Source organism: Pseudophryne corroboree, chromosome 11 (genome assembly GCF_028390025.1).
Source record: "Pseudophryne corroboree isolate aPseCor3 chromosome 11, aPseCor3.hap2, whole genome shotgun sequence".
NCBI classification, from domain to species: domain Eukaryota; kingdom Metazoa; phylum Chordata; class Amphibia; order Anura; family Myobatrachidae; genus Pseudophryne; species Pseudophryne corroboree.
In genome coordinates this window covers 297,208,086-297,235,977 of record NC_086454.1, presented here as the reverse complement: position 1 = coordinate 297,235,977, position 27,892 = coordinate 297,208,086, and the positions used below count along the sequence as shown (strand labels likewise).

At 44.6% G+C, this 27,892-nt stretch overlaps 2 protein-coding genes across 4 annotated transcripts in view; both read right to left on the bottom strand.

The window, feature by feature from the left end:
• Positions 1-2,048: 2,048 nt before the first annotated feature.
• Positions 2,049-6,603, bottom strand: LOC134970193 (putative nuclease HARBI1). Its single transcript, XM_063946213.1, has 5 exons — positions 5,400-6,603; positions 4,944-5,316; positions 4,613-4,634; positions 3,035-3,616; positions 2,049-2,237 (listed from the first exon to the last, which is right to left on the bottom strand). The coding sequence occupies exons 1-3, from the start codon at positions 6,142-6,144 to the stop codon at positions 4,631-4,633; spliced, it is 1,122 nt and encodes a 373-aa protein (XP_063802283.1). The 5' UTR covers positions 6,145-6,603; the 3' UTR covers positions 2,049-2,237; positions 3,035-3,616; positions 4,613-4,630.
• Positions 6,604-14,892: 8,289 nt separating this feature from the next.
• Positions 14,893-27,892, bottom strand: part of LOC134969499 (uncharacterized) — a 128,101-nt gene continuing 115,101 nt past the window's right edge. For 2 of the 3 annotated variants that reach the window (XM_063945492.1, XM_063945493.1), the window contains 2 exons: positions 17,353-17,434; positions 15,110-16,128 (listed from right to left, as the gene is read on the bottom strand). In XM_063945492.1, the coding sequence (XP_063801562.1) occupies positions 15,173-16,128; positions 17,353-17,434 (1,038 nt within the window). In that variant the 3' untranslated portion in view covers positions 15,110-15,172. Of the gene's footprint in view, positions 16,129-17,352; positions 17,435-27,892 lie in introns of all 3 variants that reach the window. The other variant, XM_063945494.1, reaches the window with a different exon arrangement.

The window sequence follows — 27,892 nt, the reverse complement described above, 5'->3', positions numbered from 1 at the left end:
CCTGTATGCCGAATCTGCGGCCCTCCAGAAGATGAGCACTCTGCAGCCACCACAGTAGAGACACCCTGGTCCTTGCAGACAGGGTTATTATCCGATGCATCTGAAGATGCGATCCGGACCACTTGTCCAACAGATCCCACTGAAAGATCCGTGCATGTAACCTTCCGAACGAAATTGCTTCGTAAGAAGCTACCATCTTTCCCAGGACTCGCGTGCAGTGGTGCACCGACACCTGTTTTGGTTTTAGGAGGTCTCTGACTAGCGATGACAACTCCTTGGTCTTCTCCTCCGGGAGAAACACCCTTTTCTGTTCTGTGTCCAGAACCGTCCCCAGGAACAATAGACGCTCTGCAGGAACCAGCTGCGACTTTGGAATATTCAGGATCCAGCCATGCTGATGTAGCACTTCCCGAGCTAGTGCTACTCCGATCAACAACTGTTCCCTGGACCTCGCCTTTATAAGGAGATCGTCCAAGTACGGGATAATTATAACTCCCTTTTTTCGCAGGAGTATCATTTCGGCCATTACCTTGGTAAATACCCTCGGTGCCATGGACAGACCAAACGGCAACGTCTGGAACTGGTAATGACAGTCCTGTACCACAAATCTGAGGTACTCCTGGTGAGGAGGGTAAATGGGGACATGCAGGTAAGCATCCTTGATGTCCAGTGATACCATGTAATCCCCTTCCTCCAGGCTTGAAATAACCGCCCTGAGCAATTCCATCTTGAACTTGAATCTTTTTATATACATGTTCAAGGATTTCAAATTTAAAATGTGTCTCACCGAACCATTCGGTTTCGGTACCACAAACATTGTGGAATAGTAACCCCTTCCTTGTTGAAGGAGGGGTACCTTGACTATGACCTGCTGTGAATACAGCTTGTGAATTGCCTCTATCACTGCCTCCCTGTCCAAGGAAGTCGTTGGCAAGGCAGATTTTAGGAAACGGCGAGGGGGAGACGTCTCGAATTCCAGCTTGTATCCCTGAGACACCACTTGTAGTATCCAGGGATCCACCCGTGAGCAAGCCCACTGATCGCTGAAGTACTTGAGACGGGCCCCCACCGCACCTGGCTCCGCCAGTGGAGCCCCAGCGTCATGCTGTGGACTTTGAGGAAGCGGGTAGGACTTTTGTTCCTGGGAACTGGCTGTATTTTGCAGCTTTTTCCCTCTACCTCTGCCTCTGGGCAGAAAGGACACGCCTTTAACCCGCTTGCCTTTCTGGGGCCGAAAGGACTGTACCTGATAATACGGTGCTTTCTTTTGCTGTGAGGGGACATGGGGTAAAAATGCTGACTTCCCAGCTGTCACTGTGGAAACTAGGGCCCTCATTCCGAGTTGGTCGCTAAGTTTTTCGTTCGCACAACATATTCGCAAAGTTGCGTTAGTGTAGTAAATTTGCGAACATCCGCCCCCAACGTATTTTTGCACATACGTACGCAGTATTACACAAAGTGGGCGTACGCCAAATGACATCGCAGCAATGCGAAACCATCGCAGCATTGCGAAACTATCGCATTAACACATACTTCATCGTAAAATTACTAAGTTTTAGTATATTTACCCATCCATGTTAAAAGTGCACACTTTTGTGGACAAACGCACCACAATGCTTTTTTTTCCCCTATTCAGTGGAATTACACCTTTATGTTAAAAGTCCACAAGCCCTCCTCAATTACGAACCCAATTAGTGTAATTAATGTCAATGGTCCTGACCAATTAAGTCTCCAAAGTAAACCAGAAGAACACTTTGTAGCTCTAATTGGCCAGAAACATTGTTGTTTAAATTTTTAAAATATAGATATTGTAATTTTTATTGTTATAATGCAAATGTTGGAAGTATTGTGTATATGTGTAGTGTGTGAATAAATGTCTTTTCATGTATTTAAAAACCATAACCTCCTAACGAGTTTTGTGTGTGTAGAATTTTGTGTTTTATATTTTTATTTTTAAGCTTAAGTAAGATGTGTGAACTGTTTAAGGTCACCAATTTCTGCAAGGCAATGTGCTGTTCCTTTATAGCATAAATAAGCACAACACCCACTTAACTTCAACAATTTTTTTATTTTTTTTATTTGTTTTTTTTGTTTTTTTAAGAAACTTTTAACAAAATTAAAATAAAAATATCACAGATTTTTTTCTATTGCCTCGATATCTGCTAACACTTCCCTTAAATGGGCTTTCAGCCGCCCTAAAAGTTCAGGCAAAGTGCTGGGATCTCCAACTGCAGAATCTGAAAAGAAGAGTCAAAGAAAACATTAATAACTTACTCACATTACCTATTATACAAGCAGGGCACAAAGCACACTTTAATGCAGGCCTGGCCAAACTGATGCCCTCCAGCTGTTGTGAAACTACATAGACCAGCATGCCTTGACACAGTTTTGGGGACAGAGAATGCAAAACGGTGTCAGGGCATGCTGGAATGTGTAGTTTCTCAGCAGCTGTATGTCCGCAGTTTGGAGAGGCCTGCTTTAATTCCTAAGTGACGACATCATGGCTGTTTTCAAGATAAATCAGTAGCAGAACAACACACAAGCCTGCTCAGCAATCTTTTTTTGTTTATTATAAGAAAGTGGACCACACCATGGGGTACATTTATTACTACTGGAGTTCTATTTAAGAAGGGACGTTGCCCATAGCAACTAATAAAAATAAAAATATTATCTTGTAAAAGTGGACTTACAAATTTAAACTATAATCTTATTGGTTGCTATGGGCAACGTCCCATGTTAAAGAGAACTCCACTTAAGTAGAAATGTTACCATCAAAACTGAGCACAGATAAACCATGTTGTCCTGGCAACCCTGTTGAACTAATGAGTGTCGACCTAGAGTGGACACACAAAACATTGCACACATAACACTACATATAATGACACTCTTTAAAAATTCAATGCAACATGTACACCATGAATAATAACTCTTTTTTTTTCCCTTGGTAGCGTATTCCCAACAGTACAACAGGGCATGTTTTGAGATTGTAAGTCTAAGTAGGTAATCATTATTGTAAAAATGTAAAAACACTTACTTTCCTCCACAACATTGTCACTTAGCCCATCTGGGGCTTCTTCTGCCCATTCGCTGGGTGGTGATGCCAGCTGGATGGGGGAAGGCGGCTGGATGGGGGAAGGAGGAGGGATTGGGGAAGGAGGAGGGATGGGGGAAGGAGGCTGGATGGGGGAAGGAGGAGGGATTGGGGATGTGATTTCAGAGGGTGGGTCTGATTGAGAGGGCGAGGGGGGCGGAGAGAATGTTAGGCCAATAGAGGGTGAGGGGGGCTGAGAAGGTGATTTGGAAGTTGAAGGAGAAGGGGTATGGGAAGGAGGAGAAGGGGTCACAGAAAGAGAAGGAGAGGTGGGGTGAGAAGGGGAGTGGAAAGTGGAGTGGGCCTGGGAAGCTGAGGGTGACTGGGAAGCTGAGGGTAATTGGGAAGCTGAGGGGGACTGGGAAGCTGAGGGGGACTGGGAAGCAGAGGGGGACTGGGAAGCTGAGGGGGATTGGGAAGGGGAGGGGGAGTGAGAAGGGGAGGGGGACTGGGAAGTGGAGGGGGAGTGAGAAGGGGAAGGGGGCTGAGATGGTGCCTCATGTGTTGCTTGCCGTTGTGGTCGTCCTATAATGATATTTGTGTTAAAATTTAATTTGCATGTTAAATTACATACTAAACAATTGTAAATTTCACTGTTCTGTTCCATGTAAAAGACACAGTGGTTTTTTTTAAACAAAAAAAAAAAAAAAATTCCTCTTCATGTTGCCCACAGCAAACTAAATGAGTCCAAACAATTATTTGGATGCTCATTCCTTAATCTATTCCATTGAGTCATATTGATTGGTCTAGGCAACATCACCAGATCACTATTCAAGCCACCTTATTATATAGACAGCACTGATCAAGTTTTTTGGTACAGTTTCCTGCCTGTTTTTTTTTTCCAGGAAAATATGCACTTGTTTGGTGACATTTTGCTACAGTCAGTACTGTTTGCCCTAACCACACACACTGTCCTATTGTAAAAAAATGTTCACTCAGTGTTGCAATTAGCCTACCACTTAGTGTAAATTTGCACAATTTATGCTATTAATCTTATGTAATGTAACTTACTGCGTGCATGCATTGCGCGGATTTGCTGCCGGATCTCCGCCAACAGCTCTGGAGTCCTCCTGCGGAGATCACTCCATCTCCTCTCCAACTGTATTATTGTCCGCCTGCTGCGGACGCGAGAACGCAGCAGGCGGCGGACCTCCGCGTAGGCCTCGCGCTTAACCCGATTTGGGATGAAGCGCCCAACGCGGCCTACGCGGCGGTCCATCACCGCAACCAGGACGCGGAGCTCCCGCCTGGTGAAAGGTGCCGCACGCATCATGGCAATGGCGTTTTCCTTATTTGGGCATATATTTATAGTGTCTGCTAGCATGTGATTGGTCCAAAATCTATGCTGTAATTTCTAATAACTTTATTGATCTTTGCAATGCTGGGAAGAGCAGAGTGTTAATTAGCACGAGCGGAAATACGCATTCGCAGAAGGAATTTTTAAAAAATTAAAACATAAAACAAAACAAACAGACACACACACAGTTTTGGGTAAATTCAGATACATATCTGTGTACTCACCACAGTTTGTGTGATCATTCAGCTGGACAGTCACAAAGTGGACAACATTAAGTTTCATTTGTTTGTGTGTTTGTTGAAATAAACAGGATTTTAGGATAGAAAACAAATAAGGACACTATTTAGCAACATCACAGTATTGTTTGTGCAAATAACACATTGTAAGCTTAACGTGTTAACGGATTTAGTGGCAAATAAATATTACATATTCCAACGCCAAAAAATAATTACCCAATGGCCTTACAATAGCAAACAAAATGACAAAATTAATCAAAATACAAAAGCATACTGTGGTTTTATTTTGATTAAAAAAGAGAAACTTAAAACACTATACCTGAAATATTCCGCAACAATGCTTGCCCTGACTTGGCTCCCCCTCCGTGTAACACTCCCCCCACCGAAGTGTCGGACAACCCCTGGCTCCTCATCAGGCAATTCCTCTGTCTGAGGAAGCTCTACGCTACTCCTTACCGCGATGTTGTGTAGTATAGCGCACAGGACCACTAGTTTACTTGCCATCTCCGGCGAATACATGATGTCGCCACCAGTGCGGTGGAGCACACGAAACCGCCCTTTAAGGACCCCAATTGTGCGCTCCACCAGCTGCCTAGTGGCAGTAAGCGCGGAGTTAAATGCCGTCTGTGGTCCTGGCCTGGGATTACGGTAAGGAGTCATGAGCCAGGGGGTGCAAGGATATCCACGGTCTCCTGTTTGATGATAAACCAAAATTAGAAATAGTCTATTTTTTCAAAAATTAAAATATTTTACACAAAATTGTGCAACAACTCACCCAATAACCACATGTCTGCTCGTTGACTTGATCTTAATCTGTGCCATATCCCTGATTGTCTAATGACATACGCATCATGGGAACTTCCAGTAAACTTTGCATTCAGGGAAAGGATCTGGAGGGATGGCCCACAAACAACCATTACATTCAGAGAATGAAACAGTTTCCTGTTTCTATAAATTTCTTCATTATGTTTTGGTGGCTGAATAGCTACATGTGTGCCATCCACAACCCCAATAACATGTGGGAAGCGACTACCACCTTCCTCAAATTGCCGCTTCACCACATCTAGGGCACCAACATCCAAAGGCATAGCAATAAATTGCTTCACACGCTTTAGGAAAGCCTGGCAGACACGCCGCAGGACCTTACTGAACTGGCCCTGCGACATGCCAACCAGGTCTCCTACCACATGCTGATAAGAGCCTGTAGCCAAAAAATGTAACACAGCAAGGAATTGTGTCAATGGTGGTATTGCTGTAGGATACCGAATTTCAGACTCCAGATCACTCTCTATTATGGAGAGAGTGTCTAGGATTAGATGTGGTGGCAGCCTGTATCTACGTACAACCACATCATCTGGCATCCCAAAAAGTAGGACACGGGGTCGGAAAATTGGTGGCCTAGCACGCCTCCGTTGCCTTGGTTGATGAGGAGCCGGTTGTGGTTGTGGGGCTGGCGGTTGGGGTGGGAGTGCTGGCGTGGGTTGGGGAGGTAGGGCTTCGGCAGCAATAAATATTGACATCACACACTTTAAAAAATAAAACGAAAAAAGGTTGAATAAGACAAAAACAAAGTCCAAAAAATATACAATCAAATTTTTTTTAAAAAAAGGGGGTGTCAACTTACTGCAGGAGCGTAAGACATTTTTTCTGAGTTCAATTCAGGAACAAAAGGAATATTATCACAAAAAAGATAAACAAAATTATTTTTTTGATGAAAGCTACATATGTTAAATTGTAAATGTTAAAAATAGTATTAAAAAAAAAATCACAGCATCAAACACATCACAAACACCTACTAAAAAATAATGACTAATTGGTTTAAAAAATTACAATAAAACAAACAAAAAGTTAGCCCTTTAGTAGCTAGTCCAGCCAAGAACAACACTACTTTGCTGATCAATCCTGGTAAAAAACATAGCATTTATTAACAAGATGGAAAACAAACATTATCAAAACACTTTGAACAAACACAAACAGGCACCAACACAGGCCCAGGGAACTTACTAGATCCAAAATAACTAAAGGACCAATTTGTGTTATATAGCACACAAATTTGAAATAATAGACTAGGGTTACGTCACCCAAAACAATTCTCCTACAAGAGACCAAAAATGACAGTCAAAAACAACATACAGACCATTAACACAAACAGGCACCAACACAGGCCAAGGGAACTTACCTGATCCAAAATAAAGAAAGGACCAATTTGTGTTATATAGCACACAAATTTGAAATAATAGACTAGGGTTACGTCACCCAAAACAATTCTCCTACAAGAGACCAAAAATGACAGTCAAAAACAACATACAGACCATTAACACAAACAGGCACCAACACAGGCCAAGGGAACTTACCTGATCCAAAATAAAGAAAGGACCAATTTGTGTTATATAGCACACAAATTTGAAATAATAGACTAGGGTTACGTCACCCAAAACAATTCTCCGACAAGAGACCAAAAATGACAGTCAAAAACAACATACAGACCATTAACACAAACAGGCACCAACACAGGCCAAGGGAACTTACCTGATCCAAAATAAAGAAAGGACCAATTTGTGTTATATAGCACACAAATTTGAAATAATAGACTAGGGTTACGTCACCCAAAACAATTCTCCTACAAGAGACCAAAAATGACAGTAAAAGCAATGAAGCACAGGTTTATTTGCACAAATGGACTAGCAAAATATATATGTGTAAAAAAGACTAACAAACAATCAACATAAAATAAAAACTTAAAAAAAAAAAAAAAATACAACAAGACGAATTCCAGAATACTCACAAACGTAAATTCGCAGACAAAATGCTACACTGTCTATATTCTAAACGCAAACGAAAGGACAAATGTATGCTTGACAATTACTCACTTGGAAAAATCCTATAGCACCTTCACGCACAAGCCAACAAACTCAACAGTGAAACTCCAAACTACCTACACTCACAGCGTGCAAAGTAGGCCCTTAAATAAGCAGTGCAATCAGTAACCAGATTAACATTGTACACCTGTGTGAATTAACGCGACGCACGTAGGTATAAATAAGCACACACCTCGGCGTACACACGTCATCGCAAACATGGCTTCTCGTGAGCAAATCGCAGCAGAGATGGACCGCATTGCAGAGCAGCAGATGGCATTGCGGAAAAGACGCCTAGATTGCCAAAGGCGCATGTTGGAATACGCCTCTGCGGATGTTGAAGAGGCAGGACCTAGTACTCTGCAAATGTCTGCTTCTGAACCCCAACAATTGACTGGGGATACTCTGCCACACACACATAGTGACCAAACTGAGGGAGAATTGGCTTTAGCCACACAAACACAACAGACAGAAGCTGCTAGTGAGGAGGAAGATGGTGATGACCAACAAGAAGAAACCTCACAGGCTACCTCCAGACGGAAGAAAAGACAGCCTGCATTCACTAAGAGGGAGTTGCGTGTTTTGGTCACGCACAGAGCCGGCCCTAACCAATATGATGCCCTAGGCAAGATTTTGGCTGGTGCCCCCTAGCACAACCGCTGGTTCCGCCTCTGACCTTGCACCTCTTTCCCAGCACCATCACCCCTCACTTATAGCAGTCCTTATTTTGGTATTTGTACCCCCTATATTTTAAATAGGAACAGTTTGCACATTTGACGCACAGCCCAAAAAGGGGTGTGTTTTTGCTGGCAAGGGGCATGGCCACACAATAGTATCCCCAATTCCAATTACGCCACACAGTACTGCAACTTTATTCACATCTGATCATGCGATAGTGTCCATAATTCATATTACATCCCACAGTAGTATCACTTTACCTTAAACGTTACTCCTCACAGTAGAGCCCCTTATTCACATTACATCACACTGAATTGCTCCTTATTCACATTACACCACACCCTATTGATCTTTATTCACATTAGACGACACAGTAGTGCCCTTTCTATACGCAACGCCACATAGTAGAGCACCTTATACACATAATGCCACACATTAGTAATACATTTATACACATAATACCACACAGTAATGCCCCTTACCCATATGAGACACATTATTAATGTCCTTATAAACATAATGCACCTTACACATTATGACAACCTTTATTAATGCCCTTTTACACATAATGTCCCTTAAACATATGGCACACATTATTAATGCCCTTATACACATAATGACACACATAGTGCCCCCTACACATTTGCTGCACATTATTAGTGCCCCTATACACATAATGACACACATACAGTAGTACCCTGTTACACATATGCCGCACATTATTAATGCCCTTATACACATAGGGGGTAATTCCAAGTTGATCGCAGCAGGATTTTTGATAGCAACTGGGCAAAACCATGTGCACTGCAGGGGAGACAGATATAACATGTGCAGAGAGAGTTAGATTTGGATGGGTTATATTGTTTCTGTGCAGGGTAAATACTGGCTGCTTTATTTTTACACTGCAAATTAGATTGCAGATTGAACACACCACACCCAAATCTCTCTCTCTCTCTCTGCACATGTTATATCTGCCTCCCCTGCAGTGCACATGGTTTTGCCCAGTTGCTATCAAAACTCCTGCTGCGATCAACTTGGAATTACCCCCATAATAACACACATATGTTGCACATTATTAATGCATTTTTACATGACACACACAATGCCCCTTATACATATTCCGAACACTACTGCACAACCAACCCACTCGCATGCACACAGCACTCACACTACCACTAACACTGTGACCTCTGCCTCTGCTTGGATACAGATGTGTCCTTATAAATATTGCCTCAATGCTAACGTCGGGCACAATTTTTTTTTAAATGAAAATGCATCTTATTTGCATTGCTATGTGGCTAGGATGCACAAGCAGCTTCTGCTGATTAAAATGATATGCAGCATGCTTATATTCTGTGTGAGACTGTGGCTGTATCTGCATATGAAATGCTACACACAGAATATAGGCATGCTGCATATCATTTTAATCAGCAGAAGCTGCTGATGCCCCTAGGCATATCAAATGCCCTAGGCAATTGCCTAGTTTGCCTATGCCTATGGCCGGCTCTGGTCACGCAGGCCATGTCCAAAATACATAGAGGCCCAAAAAACATGGGGGCTGCTTCAAAAGATCGCATCTGGAGAGACATCACAAAATCTGTGAATGAAGTTGGCTCTGTCGTCAGAACATCACAGGAAGTGAGACGACGGTAAGTGCATCTTGACAGTCATTTTTCTGTGATAAGTTGACTAAAAAATGTAGTTACATGTGATGTTATGTCTAGCAAACACAAGCAGAACACGTGTCCTATATATTAGCTTAGACAAATAATAAGACTCTACTTTGTCCCTCTTTCACAATACATATGTAGGTGGGCCGACTTCAAATCCCGCCTGAAGGCAAAGAGGGCTGCGGAGTGGAATGCCTCAAGGGCTACAGGTGGAGGAGCACCTGTCGCTGTGGAGTATACTGACTTGGAGGAGATGGCGATGCCCTGTGTCAGTTATGAGGAGGGCCAAGGGGTGTCTCATATGGACACGGACCTGCCTGAGATCCTGACGGGACATGACTTGGAAGGTAAGTTTACACATTTAGTTGTCTGTAATTTTGACTGTATTTATAATAATAAACTAATTTTGTATCCAACTTTTTCCCCACACATTCTTCTATTTGCTTGCCACAAAACACAGCACAGGGGGGTGATCCGTTTGAGTCACAGGACGGTTATGTGGTTGAGGCTGAGGTGGAGGGACCTAGTGAGTCTGGCAGTGTGGGCCAACAAATCCCACCTCTGCAGGTTCCTACTGGCCCCCCCACCCAACCCTCTGCTATCCCGGAGATCCTGCTTGAAATTGCTAGGTATGGTGAGAGCCTAAATCGGTTTCAAGACGGGGTCATCCGGGAGGTAAGCCAGATAGCTGTCCGGCTCACTGAGCACCGAACCTGTGTTGAGCAAGGTGTTGCTCAACTCTGCCAACGTCTGGCAGAGATCAGGCAGGGCCAAGAACAACTTGCCTCCTCATTCCAAAGCCTTGCAAATAACATCTTGCAAGGGCTCCAGGCCATCGCTGTCTCCCTTGCCCACAGTGGCAGAGAGCCACCCACATCGGCTCCCTCCCCTGCCCCTGCCCAGGAAGAACAGCCCACTGGGCAGGCCCAACGAAGGTCGCTCCGCAGACCTTCCAAAGAAGAACAGCCTCAGGCGGGGAGAAAAAGAAGAAAATGATGTCTCTCCAGATGGGCAGCACCCATGTTTTTGATGTTGCCTCTATGTATTTTTGGAGTTGGCTTGTGTGGCCAGAATGGATAACTCCCTCTTAGTGAAATGTATTCTTTCTGTTTGGATGTACTGTAGCCTGTGAGTTTATGTGTATAAACACCAGAGCCATCTTCCTCTTACTAGTGTGCTATGTATTGTTGTGTTTGTGTGGTGGATCCTAATTCTTTCTCATTTGGTTTAAAATTTGTGTGTGGCAGGGTGTGTCATGTTTTATTTATGCTTAAAAAATATACTTTTGTCAGAAGCAGAATTTTGCAGAGTACTGAGTTCTGCTATCTAATGATTGTCAGTGCCATCTGCTTGCTGCTTGGTCCATCTCTGCCTGTGCGACTCACGTGGAGCCATGTTGTTTAAATGTTGTGAAATATTATTATAGTAATAAAAAACATATTTTAAAAATTTGTGCAGTTTCTTCAAGGTAATGCAGTTCCAGAAAGATTAGGTCAGCATATAGACACTTGTAGACCAATCTGCAAATTCTCCTTCAAAATTGCAAAAAACAAAAAAAAAAGGTATGCTTTGCACCACACTTTAATGTCCATATTAAGTAAACAGACACGACGCTTTTTATAAATATCTATGGTCAACAGGACATCATTTCAAACATTGTCAGATATTATAATCAAATATTATTGTGACTTTTAAGACTAAATTAAAGTGTATGCTGCATTATGTGGGTGTTGGATTATTTGTAAAAAATGTTGCAGATTTCAAACACTTTCACAAATATTTTCACTTGTTTGTATTTGGGAGTCTTACACACATTAAAACAAGTTTAAAAAATGCTTACACAACAACTTCAACAAAAATCACACCCTTATTTGGCAGTGTGTGAGATTTATATGTGAGTAGAATAAACATGTAATGTGTGTTCAGACAATTGCTGGTTGGTAACTTTCATCTGCTCATTAATTAACAAGTAATTGGACATCAAAAACGAAATTGGGCGCTGATGTTTAAATTAAACGCTAGCCGCACATTCCTGGGGCCTGGTTTGTGAGCCTCCAATTAATTTAAAACAAGACAAAACAATTTGGAACAGCGCTTAGCATTTAATAAAAGCTTTTTTTATTTTATTGTCTATGAAATTAAATCAAAATAAAAGATAAAAAATATATATATAAAAATACGGGAATTATATAATTATACAATTACCGGCCGGTAAATATATAATCACTTTAGAGAAATTCGTGCTGTGTGCAACAGTTGTGTATTATATACATATTAATTGTTTTATGGACTGATTGTATAATACAAGAAATCCGTCCGGTAATTGTATAATTATATAATTCCCGTATTTTTATATATATATTTTTTATCTTTTATTTTGATTTAATTTCATAGACAATAAAATAAAAAAAGCTTTTATTAAATGCTAAGCGCTGTTCCAAATTGTTTTGTCTTGTTTTTAATTGGACATCAGATGAATGTGCTATCCAATTAACTGCTAATTACTGCATACACACTTGTACCAGTACTTCGCAAATATAGAGTAACTGCAGACCTACTCGGCTGCTGCGTGAATGTTGCTACGGTTTCCTATGTTAGTTTTAACAGCGACAATGTTTATTTGCGAAAAACACGCCCATTGCGAGTTGCATACTCCCACACTGTACGCCCACTTTCACGCCCATGTCGGAGCATTGCGAAGTCTCGCCTCTGCCACGCCCACGCCACTCCTCGTTTTCGTTTGCCAGTTACGGCTTTTTTTTTTCTGAGTAATTTTGCACAGTTGTCGTACGTATGTACTCGCGCATGCGTAATCACGCATTTGCGCATGCGCAGATACTTACATTTCGTACATTTGCATTGCGAAGACTCTTAGCGACCAACTCGGAATGAGGGCCTAGGTCCGAGAGACCATCCCCAAACAACTCCTCACCCTTGTAAGGCAAAACTTCCATGTGCCTTTTAGAATCTGCATCCCCTGTCCACTGCCGAGTCCATAAACCCCTCCTGGCAGAAATGGACAGTGCATTTATTCTAGATGCCAGCCGGCAAATATCCCTCTGTGCATCTGTCATGTATAAGACAGCGTCTTTTATATGCTCTATGGTTAGCAATATAGTGTCCCTGTCTAAGGTATCAATATTTTCTGACAGGGAATCTGACCACGCAGCTGCAGCACTGCACATCCATGCTGAAGCAATAGCTGGTCGCAGTATAATGCCTGAGTGTGTATAAACAGACTTCAGGATAGCCTCCTGCTTTCTATCAGCAGGTTCCTTGAGGGCGGCCGTGTCCGGAGACGGCAGTGCCACCTTCTTTGATAGACGTGTGAACGCTTTATCTACCTTAGGGGGCGTCTCCCAGCGTAACCTGTCCTCTGGCAGGAAAGGGTACGCCATCAGTAACTTTTTAGAAATTACCAGTTTCTTATCAGGGGAAGCCCACGCTTCTTCACACACTTCATTTAATTCATCAGATGGGGGAAAACCCACTGGTAGTTTTTTCTCCCCAAACATTATACCCTTTTTTGTGGTACCTGGGGTAACATCAGAAATGTGCAAGACATTTTTCATTGCCGCAATCAAATAACGGGTGGCTCTATTGGAATGTACAGTAGTCTCCTCGTCGTCGACACTGGAGTCGGTATCCGTGTCGACGTCTGTGTCTGCCATCTGAGGTAGCGGTAGCGGCCGTTTTAGGGCCCCTGATGGCTTTTGAGACGCCTGGGCAGGCACGAGCTGAGAAGCCGTCTGTCCCACATCTGTTATGTCGTCAAACCTTTTACGTACGGAGTCGACACTATCACGTAATTCCTTCCACATTACCATCCATTCAGGTGTCGGCCCCGCAGGGGGTGACATCACATTTATCGGCATCTGCTCCGCCTCCACATAAGCCTCCTCATCAAACATGTCGACAAAGCCGTACCGACACACCGCACACACACAGGGAATGCTCTGACTGAGGACAGGACCCCACAAAAGCCCTTTGGGGAGACAGAGAGAGAGTATGCCAGCACACACCAGAGCGCTATATAACACAGGGATTAACACTATAACTGAGTGATTTTCCCCTAGAGCTGCTATATGTATACTACTGCGCCTAAATTTAGTGCCCCCCCCCTCTCTTTTTTACCCTTTGTAGTCTTGAAACTGCAGGGGAGAGCCTGGGAGTGATCCTTCCAGCGGAGCTGTGAGGGAAAATGGCTCCAGTGTGCTGAGGGAGACAGCTCCGCCCCTTTTTCGGCAGACTTCTCCCGCTTTTTTGTGGATATCTGGCTGCGGTATTTTTCACATATATAGCCTCTAAGACTATATTATGTGAGTTTTATGCCAGCAAGGTGTTTAATATTGCTGCCCAGGGCGCCCCCCCCAGCGCCCTGCACCCATCAGTGACCGGAGTGTGAGGTGTGCATGAGGAGCAATGGCGCACAGCTGCAGTGCTGTGCGCTACCTTGTTGAAGACCGAAGTCTTCTGCCGCCGATTTCCAGGACCATCTTCTTGTTTCTGGCTCTGTAAGGGGGACGGCGGCGCGGCTCCGGGACCGGACGACCGAGGCTGGGCCTGTGTTCGATCCCTCTGGAGCTAATGGTGTCCAGTAGCCTAAGAAGCCCAAGCTGGCTGCAAGCAGGTAGGTTCGCTTCTTCTCCCCTTAGTCCCTCGTAGCAGTGAGTCTGTTGCCAGCAGATCTCACTGAAAATAAAAAACCTAAAAATAAACTTTCTTTTCTAGGAGCTCAGGAGAGCCCCTAGTGTGCATCCAGCTCAGCCGGGCACAAGATTCTAACTGGGGTCTGGAGGAGGGTCATAGTGGGAGGAGCCAGTGCACACCAGGTAGTCCTAAATCTTTCTTTAGTTGTGCCCAGTCTCCTGCGGAGCCGCTATTCCCCATGGTCCTTACGTAGTCCCAGCATCCACTTAGGACGTTAGAGAAATGGGGTGTGGCCTTGTGCCTGCTAGACCATGCCACTGGTATAAAATACATTGTTAAAGCCAGATCCAACAAGCCACTTCCACATAAAATAATTAAAAAAGCTAGATTCACGTAATACACTTCAGCACCCATATGTGTCCTCTGTTTGACAGTGGGTGTCTCACCTCTAGTATCTGTCTCTCTCAATTCTCAGTGCCTATAGTGCTGCTGTGTGTCTGGCTGGAGTGTAGCAGTTTCCGGATCTATTGTGGTCATGTGATTTTGAGTGTTGGGGAGCCACACTTGAATAAAGAAAGAACAGCAGGCGGCTCAAGAGCCACTGGTAAGCCATCGCTGCTGTAAGTGACTGGTGATACATATGAAGAAAATAATACCTATTAAAGCTCACACATTACAGTTATACGTGTCTCTCACGGAAGTGAGGAAGAGCGTAGCACTCTCTTAGTTCGCATAATACTTTCTGTTTGACTATCAAGAAAGAAGGTATTGTGACCAGGACTATAGTCTGGGTCACTGCTGTCATTGTCCGTAGAAACAGAAGAATCCCATGGCCAGCTGCCCAGGTCTGCATATGTTGTGTACTGCGACAACTCAGAATCTGCAGCCTGTGTATTCAAGTCACCTTCAAGAGATTCACCCTTTGTCAGTTGTTGGCATACATACTTTCTGATGAGATTCAGAGGTAGCGGTGTCATGTAAACCTTCGGCTGGTACCTCCATGACATCAACCCTAGATGTGAAGGCTCACCCTCTGCACTTTGGTCCACGTTTATTTCAGAATTGTGTGACATAGGGTCCCGTTGCTCAAGAACAGAAATCTTGATAGGGCATTCAGACGACACCTCCTCTGAAGTTTCTTCACTCTGCATCTTGCCAGGGGACAATTTGGACCTTTCCGCCAACCAGTCATGCAAGCTATACGAGTCTAGCTCTTGACCCAACCGATGATCTGTTTCCGGAGTCTGTAAAGGGTCTGGAGGAGAACGTTTTCTAAAAGGTGTTACTTTAGAACTTTCACTGCAGTCAAACCCAAAAATGTCAAAATATGGAGACTGATGCTCATGTATCCCCAAATTACAATCTGCAGAGGCTCCGCTATTGTGGCTACATACCGGATCTTCTGTCCTCCTAGTGAAAGAGCTCTCTTCTGAACTCTCACACGGTAGTACTATTTGGTCATGGCCCCCGCTGCCTTCACATCTACCGGAATCTTGTTTTCCCTCCATAGCATATTGCTGCATCTCACATTCATCTTGTTCCTCTTCCTCTGAAGAGCAGGTCTCCATGGAGAGTAATGGATGATCTCTGTTCCGTTCCATCGTACTCCGTTCCTCAGTATAAATACCAGCAAAGATAGTCGAAATATCTAGGTTAAAACAAAAAAACAAAACTGGCAAGATAGTTTTCAATGCATTGGACTATGTATGTATAAACATCTGCAGTATTTCAATAAACTTCTACTTGAGATACATTTGATATACTAGTTAAGAAATGTAATGTAAAAGTGTGAGCCAGATGTATACAGTCATATTGTGGCATTCTTTAAATTTCCATTAAAACCTATTTTAAAAAGGCACTTAACCCAACTTTAAATTAAGACTCCATACTCAAGCTAGCCAAATTGCAAAGGGTTGTGTTCCTGTACCCATGCTATCTGGGATATTCCTGACCAGGCAGCTTAGCAGCATCTCCTTTTCTGGTTGGAGTAGGAAGGAGACTTTTTAGTGGCAGATTATTGATAATTATTAGTATTGTTATTGTGTTTGGCGATCGCTGATTGGACAGCTGTTCAGCTGGTGCCCCCTGGATATCGAGTGCTCTAGAAGACTCTGCTAGACCCTGGATGTTTTAGGTCACTTAGGTTCAGTAACAACCTACATAGAATGTGACGGCAGAGAAGAAACACTTGACCCATTTAGTCTGCCTTAAACACATGTACATGTACACACTTACACAGTAGGACTATTTTTTTTCTTTTTTTTTGGAGCCAATTAACCTACCAGCATATTTTTGGATTGTGGGAGGAATTCGGATTCTCCAAATTAATTCCACTCAAGTATGGGGAGGATATACAAACTCCGCACAGTTAGGGGCGTGATGGCCATTGAACCCATGACCTCAGGGCTGTGAGGCAGTAATGTTAACCATTACACCATCTATATGGGCCAAAAATTGTGCATTTTATGTAATACAATACATTATTATTGTGTGTTTAATACAATACATGACCTATTTGGAGGCTGGTAGTTGTTAAAGACTGCAGAATACCAAAAGACTTTCTATCCGTGGGCACTACATTGTCAATAAGACAGTTCCATAATGTACTGTAAAATGAATACTTTATTACATAAATAAGATGAGCAGTATAATAGATTCTAATTCAATAAAAGTAGTAAGCGGTGTTCTAGTGACATACAGTAACTGTTTAAAATAACAGAATTAAAGTCTAATAAGGACAAGATAATATTCACCCTCGTAGAGGTAACAGAGCAATTTATAGGAACAGAGCTTTTTAGTAATATGTTATGTTACAGACAAAACGGTCCAAGACTTGGTCGCCGACTATCCTCAATGGCTGTCATCAACTTACTCAGCAGTCCTGAATCAGGGAGAATGGGGCGGCTGGAGAGGTGCGCTCCCTCTAGAACAGGTACCTCTGTGCTTTCTGTAACCTGGGATAGAACACAAAATGGCTATTAAATAAGAATGGAAAGTATAACAAAAAGGCATAAAACAAATGAAATCAATGGAAGAACAATAATTATGTGTTTACTTGTTATGTGATTGGAGGAGGACAATGTAAAGATGTAACTCTTAATCAAGGCAATTACCTTAGTTGACATTGTACTAACAATATTTGTGTTACAAAAGTACCAGTGAAATAACATTTTCTTTATTCATGTCAACACGTTCATAAAATAATCTGAAAATATGAACTTTTATACATTGAAACCGTACAGATGCTCTTCAAAATAACAAGTTATGGGGGAGATGTATCAAAGAAAGAGATAAAGCGGAGAGAGATGAAGTAACAGCCAATCAGTTTCTAACTGTCATTTTTCAAACACAGCCTGTAACATGGGCGTTAGAAGCTCATTGGCTGGTACTTTATCTCTCCCAACTTTATCACTCTTCACGGTTTTATACATCTGACCCTAACTATTTTACAACAAGATTAGGTTTCGTCAGATTTTGCCATAAACAAACAAACAAACAACCCAAAATGAATAACGGTCCCGTTAGCGCTGACCTCCATCTTATTCACTCGATGCGTCACTAAGTACATCACTAAGTACAGCTTAAATCTCCAGTAGATAGGTTAGAATTGATCTGAATATTATCTTTTCACCAGGCAGGAGCAATAATCTTCGAAACAATCCTGCTTTATTACAGTACAGAAATGATGGATTGTATGTTATATGGCAGAGCTGTAATTAAAAGGGGATGATAAAAGCAGCAGCCAAATCTCACAATACTCATTTCCTACCCATAAACTGTAAAGCGGAGGGGGGGAGGGGGGAGTAATGCAGAATTCGGGAGCCATAGAATCTTTTAAAGTAGTGAGGGAAACTACACAACCTCTGGAATCAATAGAAGGCCTCTAAGAAGTTAGATGCTAGCTGTAATTTATTATGCACAATGGCAACTTGCATGTTCCACAAGGCATAAAATGTGAGTTTTAAATTTATGAAAATTTTGTTAGAGGTAGTGTAGTAAAAAGAATGAGCACTAGAGGGCAGCGGTGTGCATGTTTGATAAGATGCTTTCTGAGCTGTCCTGTTTGGAAGGACATTTCTCAGATCTCACAACTTCCAGTATGTTCCTAGGATGTAGGAAATAATAGGTGTACAATTTAAACCTGGGGAGAACATACGAAGTCTGCACATATATTATAGTGCCCTGGTTGCACCAGACCCTGTGACTTTGCAATACATGAGAGTGTGAGCCGTCCCTGTACTGGTCAGAGACTCCTGATTGTGTCCATCAGAATCTCTCTATGACTTTACACTGGAGGTAGTCTGAATTATTCAGAACATTGTCTCTTTACTAAAATAATCCATAAGGTGATTTGAACATGAAGTTCAAAAGAAAATGGAATACATTTACATCTGACTGCATTAATTACAGTGTGCCTTAACCGCTCACAGCTTCTCTTTCTCTGATCACTGGTCAGGAGTGGTTGGGCGGCCCGAGGCATCTTCCCACTGTGTCATCATCACTGGCCAGCAGTGGTCAGGTAGCCTGCGACATCCCCCTATTGTATCTCAATCACTGTGGCCAGCAGTTATCGGGCGGCCCATCGGAATTCCCACACTGTTTCCCGATCACTGTGGCCAGCAGTTGGCCCGCGGCAGCATCCCTTCCTGTCTGCTTTAGTGCAGCACCTTGGGTTTGCGTGTGTTTGTCGGTGTGTCTCGGTCTGTGTGCGTGTGTGTGCGTGTGTGTGTGTGTGTGTTGGAACCGCCTCCTGCTCAGACACAGATCCATTCGCATCCTCTGCTAACATAGTAATGTTTTTTCTTGTATTAAACCATAAACCAATTTTTTTTTTTAAAAAGTCACCAAAATAGTTTTTTTAAACTTGATTTTACATTTTTGTTAAAAAAAATATATACTGAATCAGGTTTAAATAGTGCTTGTTACATGATTTAATATGAAAAAATAAATTAAAAAAAATAAGAATTTACTTACCGATAATTCTATTTCTCATAGTCCGTAGTGGATGCTGGGACTCCGTAAGGACCATGGGGAATAGCGGCTCCGCAGGAGACTGGGCACAAAGTAAAAGCTTTAGGACTAGCTGGTGTGCACTGGCTCCTCCCCCTATGACCCTCCTCCAAGCCTCAGTTAGGATACTGTGCCCGGACGAGCGTACACAATAAGGAAGGATTTTGAATCCCGGGTAAGACTCATACCAGCCACACCAATCACACCGTACAACCTGTGATCTGAACCCAGTTAACAGCATGATAACAGAGGAGCCTCTGACAAGATGGCTCACAACAAAAATAACCCGATTTTGTAACAATAACTATGTACAAGTATTGCAGACAATCCGCACTTGGGATGGGCGCCCAGCATCCACTACGGACTATGAGAAATAGAATTATCGGTAAGTAAATTCTTATTTTCTCTAACGTCCTAAGTGGATGCTGGGACTCCGTAAGGACCATGGGGATTATACCAAAGCTCCCAAACGGGCGGGAGAGTGCGGATGACTCTGCAACACCGAATGAGAGAACTCCAGGTCCTCCTCAGCCAGGGTATCAAATTTGTAGAATTTAGCAAACGTGTTTGCCCCTGACCAAGTAGCTGCTCGGCAAAGTTGTAAAGCCGAGACCCCTCGGGCAGCCGCCCAAGATGAGCCCACTTTCCTTGTGGAATGGGCTTTTACAGATTTTGGCTGTGGCAGGCCTGCCACAGAATGTGCAAGCTGAATTGTACTACAAATCCAACGAGCAATAGTCTGCTTAGAAGCAGGAGCACCCAGCTTGTTGGGTGCATACAGGATAAACAGCGAGTCAGATTTTCTGACTCCATCCGTCCTGGAAACATATATTTTCAGGGCCCTGACTACGTCCAGCAACTTGGAGTCTTCCAAGTCCCTAGTAGCCGCAGGCACCACAATAGGCTGGTTCAAGTGAAATGCCGAAACCACCTTAGGGAGAAATTGAGGACGAGTCCTCAATTCTGCCCTGTCCGTATGGAAAATTAGGTAAGGGCTTTTATAAGATAAAGCCGCCAATTCTGAAACACGCCTGGCTGAAGCAAGGGCTAACAGCATTACCACTTTCCATGTGAGGTATTTTAAGTCCACAGTGGTGAGTGGTTCAAACCAATGTGATTTTAGGAATCCCAAAACTACATTGAGATCCCAAGGTGCCACTGGAAGCACAAAAGGAGGCTGTATATGCAGTACCCCTTTGACAAACGTCTGAACTTCAGGAACTGAAGCTAGTTCTTTTTGGAAGAAAATTGACAGGGCCGAAATTTGAACCTTAATGGACCCTAATTTTAGGCCCATAGACAGTCCTGTTTGCAGGAAATGTAGGAAACGACCCAGTTGAAATTCCTCTGTAGGGGCCTTCCTGGCCTCACACCACGCAACATATTTACGCCAGATACGGTGATAATGTTGCACAGTTACATCCTTCCTGGCTTTGATCAGGGTAGGGATGACTTCATCCGGAATGCCTTTTTCCTTCAGGATCCGGCGTTCAACCGCCATGCCGTCAAACGCAGCCGCGGTAAGTCTTGGAACAGACATGGTCCCTGCTGGAGCAGGTCCTTTCTTAGAGGTAGAGGCCACGGGTCTTCCGTGAGCATCTCTTGAAGTTCCGGGTACCAAGTCCTTCTTGGCCAATCCGGAGCCACGAGTATAGTCCTTACTCCTCTCCTTCTTATGATTCTCAGTACCTTGGGTATGAGAGGCAGAGGAGGGAACACATACACTGACTGGTACACCCACGGTGTTACCAGAGCGTCCACAGCTATTGCCTGAGGGTCCCTTGACCTGGCGCAATATCTGTCCAGTTTTTTGTTGAGGCGGGACGCCATCATGTCCACCTTTGGTTTTTCCCAACGGTTCACAATCATGTGGAAGACTTCTGGGTGAAGTCCCCACTCCCCCGGGTGGAGATCGTGTCTGCTGAGGAAGTCTGCTTCCCAGTTGTCCACTCCCGGAATGAACACTGCTGACAGTGCTATCACATGATTTTCCGCCCAGCGAAGAATCCTTGCAACTTCCGTCATTGCCCTCCTGCTTCTTGTGCCGCCCTGTCTGTTTACGTGGGCGACTGCCGTGATGTTGTCCGACTGGATCAGCACCGGCTGACCCTGAAGCAGAGGCCTTGCCTGACTTAGGGCATTGTAAATGGCCCTTAGTTCCAGGATATTTATGTGAAGTGACGTTTCCATGCTTGACCACAAGCCCTGGAAAATTTTTTCCCTGTGTGACTGCTCCCCAGCCTCTCAGGCTGGCATCCGTGGTCACCAGGACCCAGTCCTGAATGCCGAATCTGCGGCCCTCTAGAAGATGAGCACTCTGCAACCACCACAGGAGAGACACCCTTGTCCTTGGAGACAAGGTTATCCGCTGATGCATTTGAAGATGCGATCCGGACCATTTGTCCAGCAGATCCCACTGAAAAGTTCTTGCGTGGAATCTGCCGAATGGAATCGCTTCGTAAGAAGCCACCATTTTTCCCAGGACCCTTGTGCATTGATGCACTGACACTTGGCCTGGTTTTAGGAGGTTCCTGACTAGGTCGGATAACTCCCTGGCTTTCTCCTCCGGGAGAAACACCTTTTTCTGTACTGTGTCCAGAATCATCCCTAGGAACAGCAGACGTGTCGTCGGAATCAGCTGCGATTTTGGAATATTTAGAATCCATCCGTGCTGTCGTAGTACTACTTGAGATAGTGCTACTCCGACCTCTAACTGTTCTCTGGACCTTGCCCTTATCAGGAGATCGTCCAAGTAAGGGATAATTAAGACGCCTTTTCTTCGAAGAAGAATCATCATTTCGGCCATTACCTTGGTAAAGACCCGGGGTGCCGTGGACAATCCAAACGGCAGTGTCTGAAACTGATAGTGACAGTTCTGTACCACAAACCTGAGGTACCCTTGGTGAGAAGGGTAAATTGGGACATGGAGGTAAGCATCCTTGATGTCCAGAGACACCATATAGTCCCCTTCTTCCAGGTTCGCTATCACTGCTCTGAGTGATTCCATCTTGAATTTGAACCTTTGTATGTAAGTGTTCAAGGATTTCAGATTTAAAATAGGTCTCACCGAGCCGTCCGGCTTCGGTACCACAAACAGCGTGGAATAATACCCCTTTCCTTGTTGTAGGAGGGGTACCTTGATTATCACCTGCTGGGAATACAGCTTGTGAATGGCTTCCAATACCGCCTCCCTGTCGGGGGGAGACGTTGGTAAAGCAGACTTCAGGAACCGGCGAGGGGGAGACGTCTCGAATTCCAATTTGTACCCCTGAGATACTACCTGCAGGATCCAGGGGTCCACTTGCGAGTGAGCCCACTGCGCGCTGAAATTCTTGAGACGGGCCCCCACCGTGCCTGAGTCCGCTTGTAAGGCCCCAGCGTCATGCTGAGGACTTGGCAGAAGCGGGGGAGGGCTTCTGTTCCTGGGTAGAGGCTGCCTGCTGCAGTCTTTTTCCCCTTCCTCTGCCCCGGGGCAGATATGAGTGGCCTTTTGCCCGCTTGCCCTTATGGGGACGAAAGGACTGAGCCTGAAAAGACGGTGTCTTTTTCTGCTGAGAGGTGACCTGGGGTAAAAAGGTGGATTTCCCAGCCGTTGCCGTGGCCACCAGGTCCGATAGACCGACCCCAAATAACTCCTCCCCTTTATACGGCAATACTTCCATATGCCGTTTGGAATCCGCATCACCTGACCACTGTCGCGTCCATAACCCTCTTCTGGCAGAAATGGACAGCGCACTTACTCTTGATGCCAGGGTGCAAATATCCCTCTGTGCATCTCTCATATATAGAAATGCATCCTTTAAATGCTCTATAGTCAATAATATATTGTCCCTGTCCAGGGTATCAATATTTTCAGTCAGGGAATCCGACCAAGCCACCCCAGCACTGCACATCCAGGCTGAGGCGATTGCTGGTCGCAGTATAATACCAGTATGTGTGTATATACTTTTTAGGATATTTTCCAGCTTCCTATCAGCTGGTTCCTTGAGGGCGGCCGTATCAGGAGACGGTAACGCCACTTGTTTTGATAAGCGTGTGAGCGCCTTATCTACCCTAGGGGGTGTTTCCCAACGCGCCCTAACCTCTGGCGGGAAAGGGTATAATGCCAATAATTTTTTAGAAATTAGCAGTTTTTTATCGGGGGAAAACCACGCTTCATCACACACCTCATTTAATTCATCTGATTCAGGAAAAACTACGGGTAGTTTTTTCACACCCCACATAATACCCTTTTTTGTGGTACTTGTAGTATCAGAAATGTTCAAAAGCTCCTTCATTGCCGTGATCATGTAACGTGTGGCCCTACTGGAAAATACGTTTGTTTCCTCACCGTCGACACTGGAGTCAGTGTCCGTGTCTGGGTCTGTGTCGACCACCTGAGGTAACGGGCGCTTTAGAGCCCCTGACGGTGTTTGAGACGCCTGTACAGGTATTAACTGATTTGCCGGCTGTCTCATGTCGTCAACAGTCTTTTGTAAAGTGCTGACACTATCACGTAATTCCTTCCATAAGACCATCCAGTCAGGTGTCGACTCCCTAGGGGGTGACATCACTAATACAGGCAATTGCTCCGCCTCCATACCATTTTCCTCCTCATACATGTCGACACAAACGTACCGACACACAGCACACACACAGGGAATGCTCTGATAGAGGACAGGACCCCACTAGCCCTTAGGAGAGACAGAGGGAGAGTTTGCCAGCACACACCAGAGCGCTATATATATATACAGGGATAACCTTATATAAGTGTTTTTCCCTATATAGCTGCTGTATATTATTTATCTGCCAATTTAGTGCCCCCCCCTCTCTTGTTTTACCCTGTTTCTGTAGTGCAGGACTGCAGGGGAGAGTCAGGGAGACGTCCTTCCAGCGGAGCTGTGAGGGAAAATGGCGCTTGTGTGCTGAGGAGATAGGCTCCGCCCCCTTCTCGGCGGCCGTTCTCCCGCTTTTTTATGGAAAAACAGGCATGAGTTAAATGCATCCATATAGCCCAGGAGCTATATGTGATGCATTTTTTGCCCCCTAAGGTGTTTATATTGCGTCTCAGGGCGCCCCCACCCAGCGCCCTGCACCCTCAGTGACCGGAGTGTGAAGTGTGCTGAGAGCAATGGCGCACAGCTGCGGTGCTGTGCGCTACCTTATTGAAGACTAGGACGTCTTCTGCCGCCGATTTTTCCGGACCTCTTCTGCTCTTCTGGCTCTGTAAGGGGGACGGCGGCGCGGCTCTGGGACCCATCCATGGCTGGGCCTGTGATCGTCCCTCTGGAGCTAATGTCCAGTAGCCTAAGAAGCCCAATCCACTCTGCACGCAGGTGAGTTCGCTTCTTCTCCCCTTAGTCCCTCGATGCAGTGAGCCTGTTGCCAGCAGGACTCACTGAAAATAAAAAAACCTATTTAAACTTTTACTCTAAGCAGCTCAGGAGAGCCACCTAGATTGCACCCGTCTCGTTCGGGCACAAAATCTTAACTGAGGCTTGGAGGAGGGTCATAGGGGGAGGAGCCAGTGCACACCAGGTAGTCCTAAAGCTATTACTTTGTGCCCAGTCTCCTGCGGAGCCGCTATTCCCCATGGTCCTTACGGAGTCCCAGCATCCACTTAGGACGTTAGAGAAATCTACGTTATGGTAAGAACTTACCGTTGATAACGTGATTTCTTTTATGTCTACAGGTATCCACAGGATAACATTGGGATATGCCGGAGCGACAGCGGAAATGGCACCAAACGGTCACAAGCTTTCTGGCCTCCCGGGATGCATCGGGGCTTCTCCATATAATCCCGCCCACTGATTCAGTCAAATCAGTTCTTTCCACAGCAATTTAGGCAGGAGCATCAGGTAGCAACCTATTCAGGCGATAAGAACACACATGCACACCCTTCCATGCAAGAGGGAAGAGGTTTAGTGATTGTAAAGATCCTCAAATCAGGTGCGTCAGGGTGGGACCCCTGTGGATATAAGAGAAATCACGTTATCAACGGTAAGTTCTTACCATAACATATATTTCTCTGGCTGGGTCCACAGGTTATCCACAGAATAACATTGGGATTCCCAAAGCCAGTTTTAGTGGTGAGGACGCTCCTGATTAGACAGGAGAACCTTTCACCCAAATTCCGCATCATGAGAGGCAAAAGTCTCCAAGGCATAATATCTAATGAAAGTGTTAATGGAAGACCATGTGGCTGCCTTACAAATCTGTTCTGCTGAAGCACCATGTTGTGCTGCCCATGAAGGACCTACCTTACATGTAGAGTGAGCAGAGACATTAGCCGGAGTAGGGAGATCAGCACGAGAATAAGCTTCTGAAATTGTCATTCGGAGCCATCTTGCCAGCGTCTGTTTACTAGCAGGCCATCCTCTTCTATGAAATCCATAGAGGATGAAGAGAGAATCTGTTTTTCTGATGGCACTAGTACGATCTATGTAGATTCTTAACGCTCGGACCATGTCCAGCGACGCTTCTCCCGCAGAAAGTCCCGATACCTGAAAAGCTGGGACTACAGTCTCTTCGTTAAGGTGAAACTTTGAAACCACCTTCGGAAGATAACCAGATCTAGTTCTAAGAACTGCCTTATCTGGAAAAAAACTTAGAAAAGGAGACTTACACGACAGTAATCCTAAATCTGACGCTCTTCTAGCTGACGCCATTGCCAGTAGAAGGAGCACCTTAGCCGTCAACCATTTAAGATCTGCTCTCTTAAGCGGTTCAGACGGAGGTCCCTGAAGGATTTTAAGAACCAGATTCAAATCCCAGGGAGCTGCAGTAGGAACAAACGGAGGTTGAATGTGTACAGCTTCCTGAAAGAAAGTACGCACATCCTGTAAGTCAGAAATCTTACTCTGAAACCATACAGTTAATGCTGATAATTGACTCTCAAGGAAGCTACTACTAACTCCTTATCCAATCCTGATTGAAGAAAATCCCAAATCCTGGATACTTTAAAAGATCTTGGATTCAAACTTTTTTCACTACACCAATGAATATAGGCTTGCCATATTCAATGATAAATACGAGTTGAAGAAGGTTTTCTTGCTCTAAGCATAGTTTGAATTACTTGTTTTGAAAATCCTCTAGCTTCTAAGATAGAGGTTTCAACAGCCACGCCGTCAAAGACAGACGATCCAGATGGCTATGACATTAGCAGATCTGGACGTTGAGGGAGCAATATTGGTGCTTCCATGGACATCCTTAGTAGATCTGTATAACAATGCCTTCTTGGCCAAGCTGGAGCTATTAGAATTATGGCTCCCTTTGCCTGCTTTATTTTCCTCACTACTCTGGGTAACAGAGATATTGGAGGGAACAGATATGCCAGATGAAAATAAGATTTTACTCACCGGTAAATCTATTTCTCGTAGTCCGTAGTGGATGCTGGGAACTCCGTAAGGACCAAGGGGAATAGCGGCTCCGCAGGAGACTGGGCACAAAAGTAAAGCTTTAGGACTACCTGGTGTGCACTGGCTCCTCCCCCTATGACCCTCCTCCAAGCCTCAGTTAGGACACTGTGCCCGGACGAGCGTACACAATAAGGAAGGATTTTGAATCCCGGGTAAGACTCATACCAGCCACACCAATCACACCGTACAACCTGTGATCTGAACCCAGTTAACAGCATGATAACAGAGGAGCCTCTGGAAAGATGGCTCACAACAACAATAACCCGATTTAGTTAACAATAACTATGTACAAGTATTGCAGACAATCCGCACTTGGGATGGGCGCCCAGCATCCACTACGGACTACGAGAAATAGAATTATCGGTAAGTAAATTCTTATTTTCTCTGACGTCCTAGTGGATGCTGGGAACTCCGTAAGGAACATGGGGATTATACCAAAGCTCCCAAACGGGCGGGAGAGTGCGGATGACTCTGCAGCACCGAATGAGAGAACTCCAGGTCCTCCTCAGCCAGGGTATCAAATTTGCCCCTGACCAAGTAGCTGCTCGGCAAAGTTGTAAAGCCGAGACCCCTCGGGCAGCCGCCCAAGATGAGCCCACCTTCCTTGTGGAATGGGCTTTTACAGATTTTGGCTGTGGCAGGCCTGCCACAGCATGTGCAAGCTGAATTGTACTACAAATCCAACGAGCAATAGTCTGCTTAGAAGCAAGAGCACCCAGCTTGTTGGGTGCGTACAGGATAAACAGCGAGTCAGATTTTCTGACTCCAGCCGTCCTGGAAACATATTTTCAGGGCCCTGACTACGTCCAGCAACTTGGAGTCCTCCAAGTCCCTAGTAGCCGCAGGTACCACAATAGGCTGGTTCAGGTGAAACGCTGAAACCACCTTAGGGAGAAATTGAGGACGAGTCCTCAATTTTGCCCTGTCCGTATGAAAAATCAGGTAAGGGCTTTTATAGGATAAAGCCGCCAATTCTGACACACGCCTGGCCGAAGCCAGGGCCAA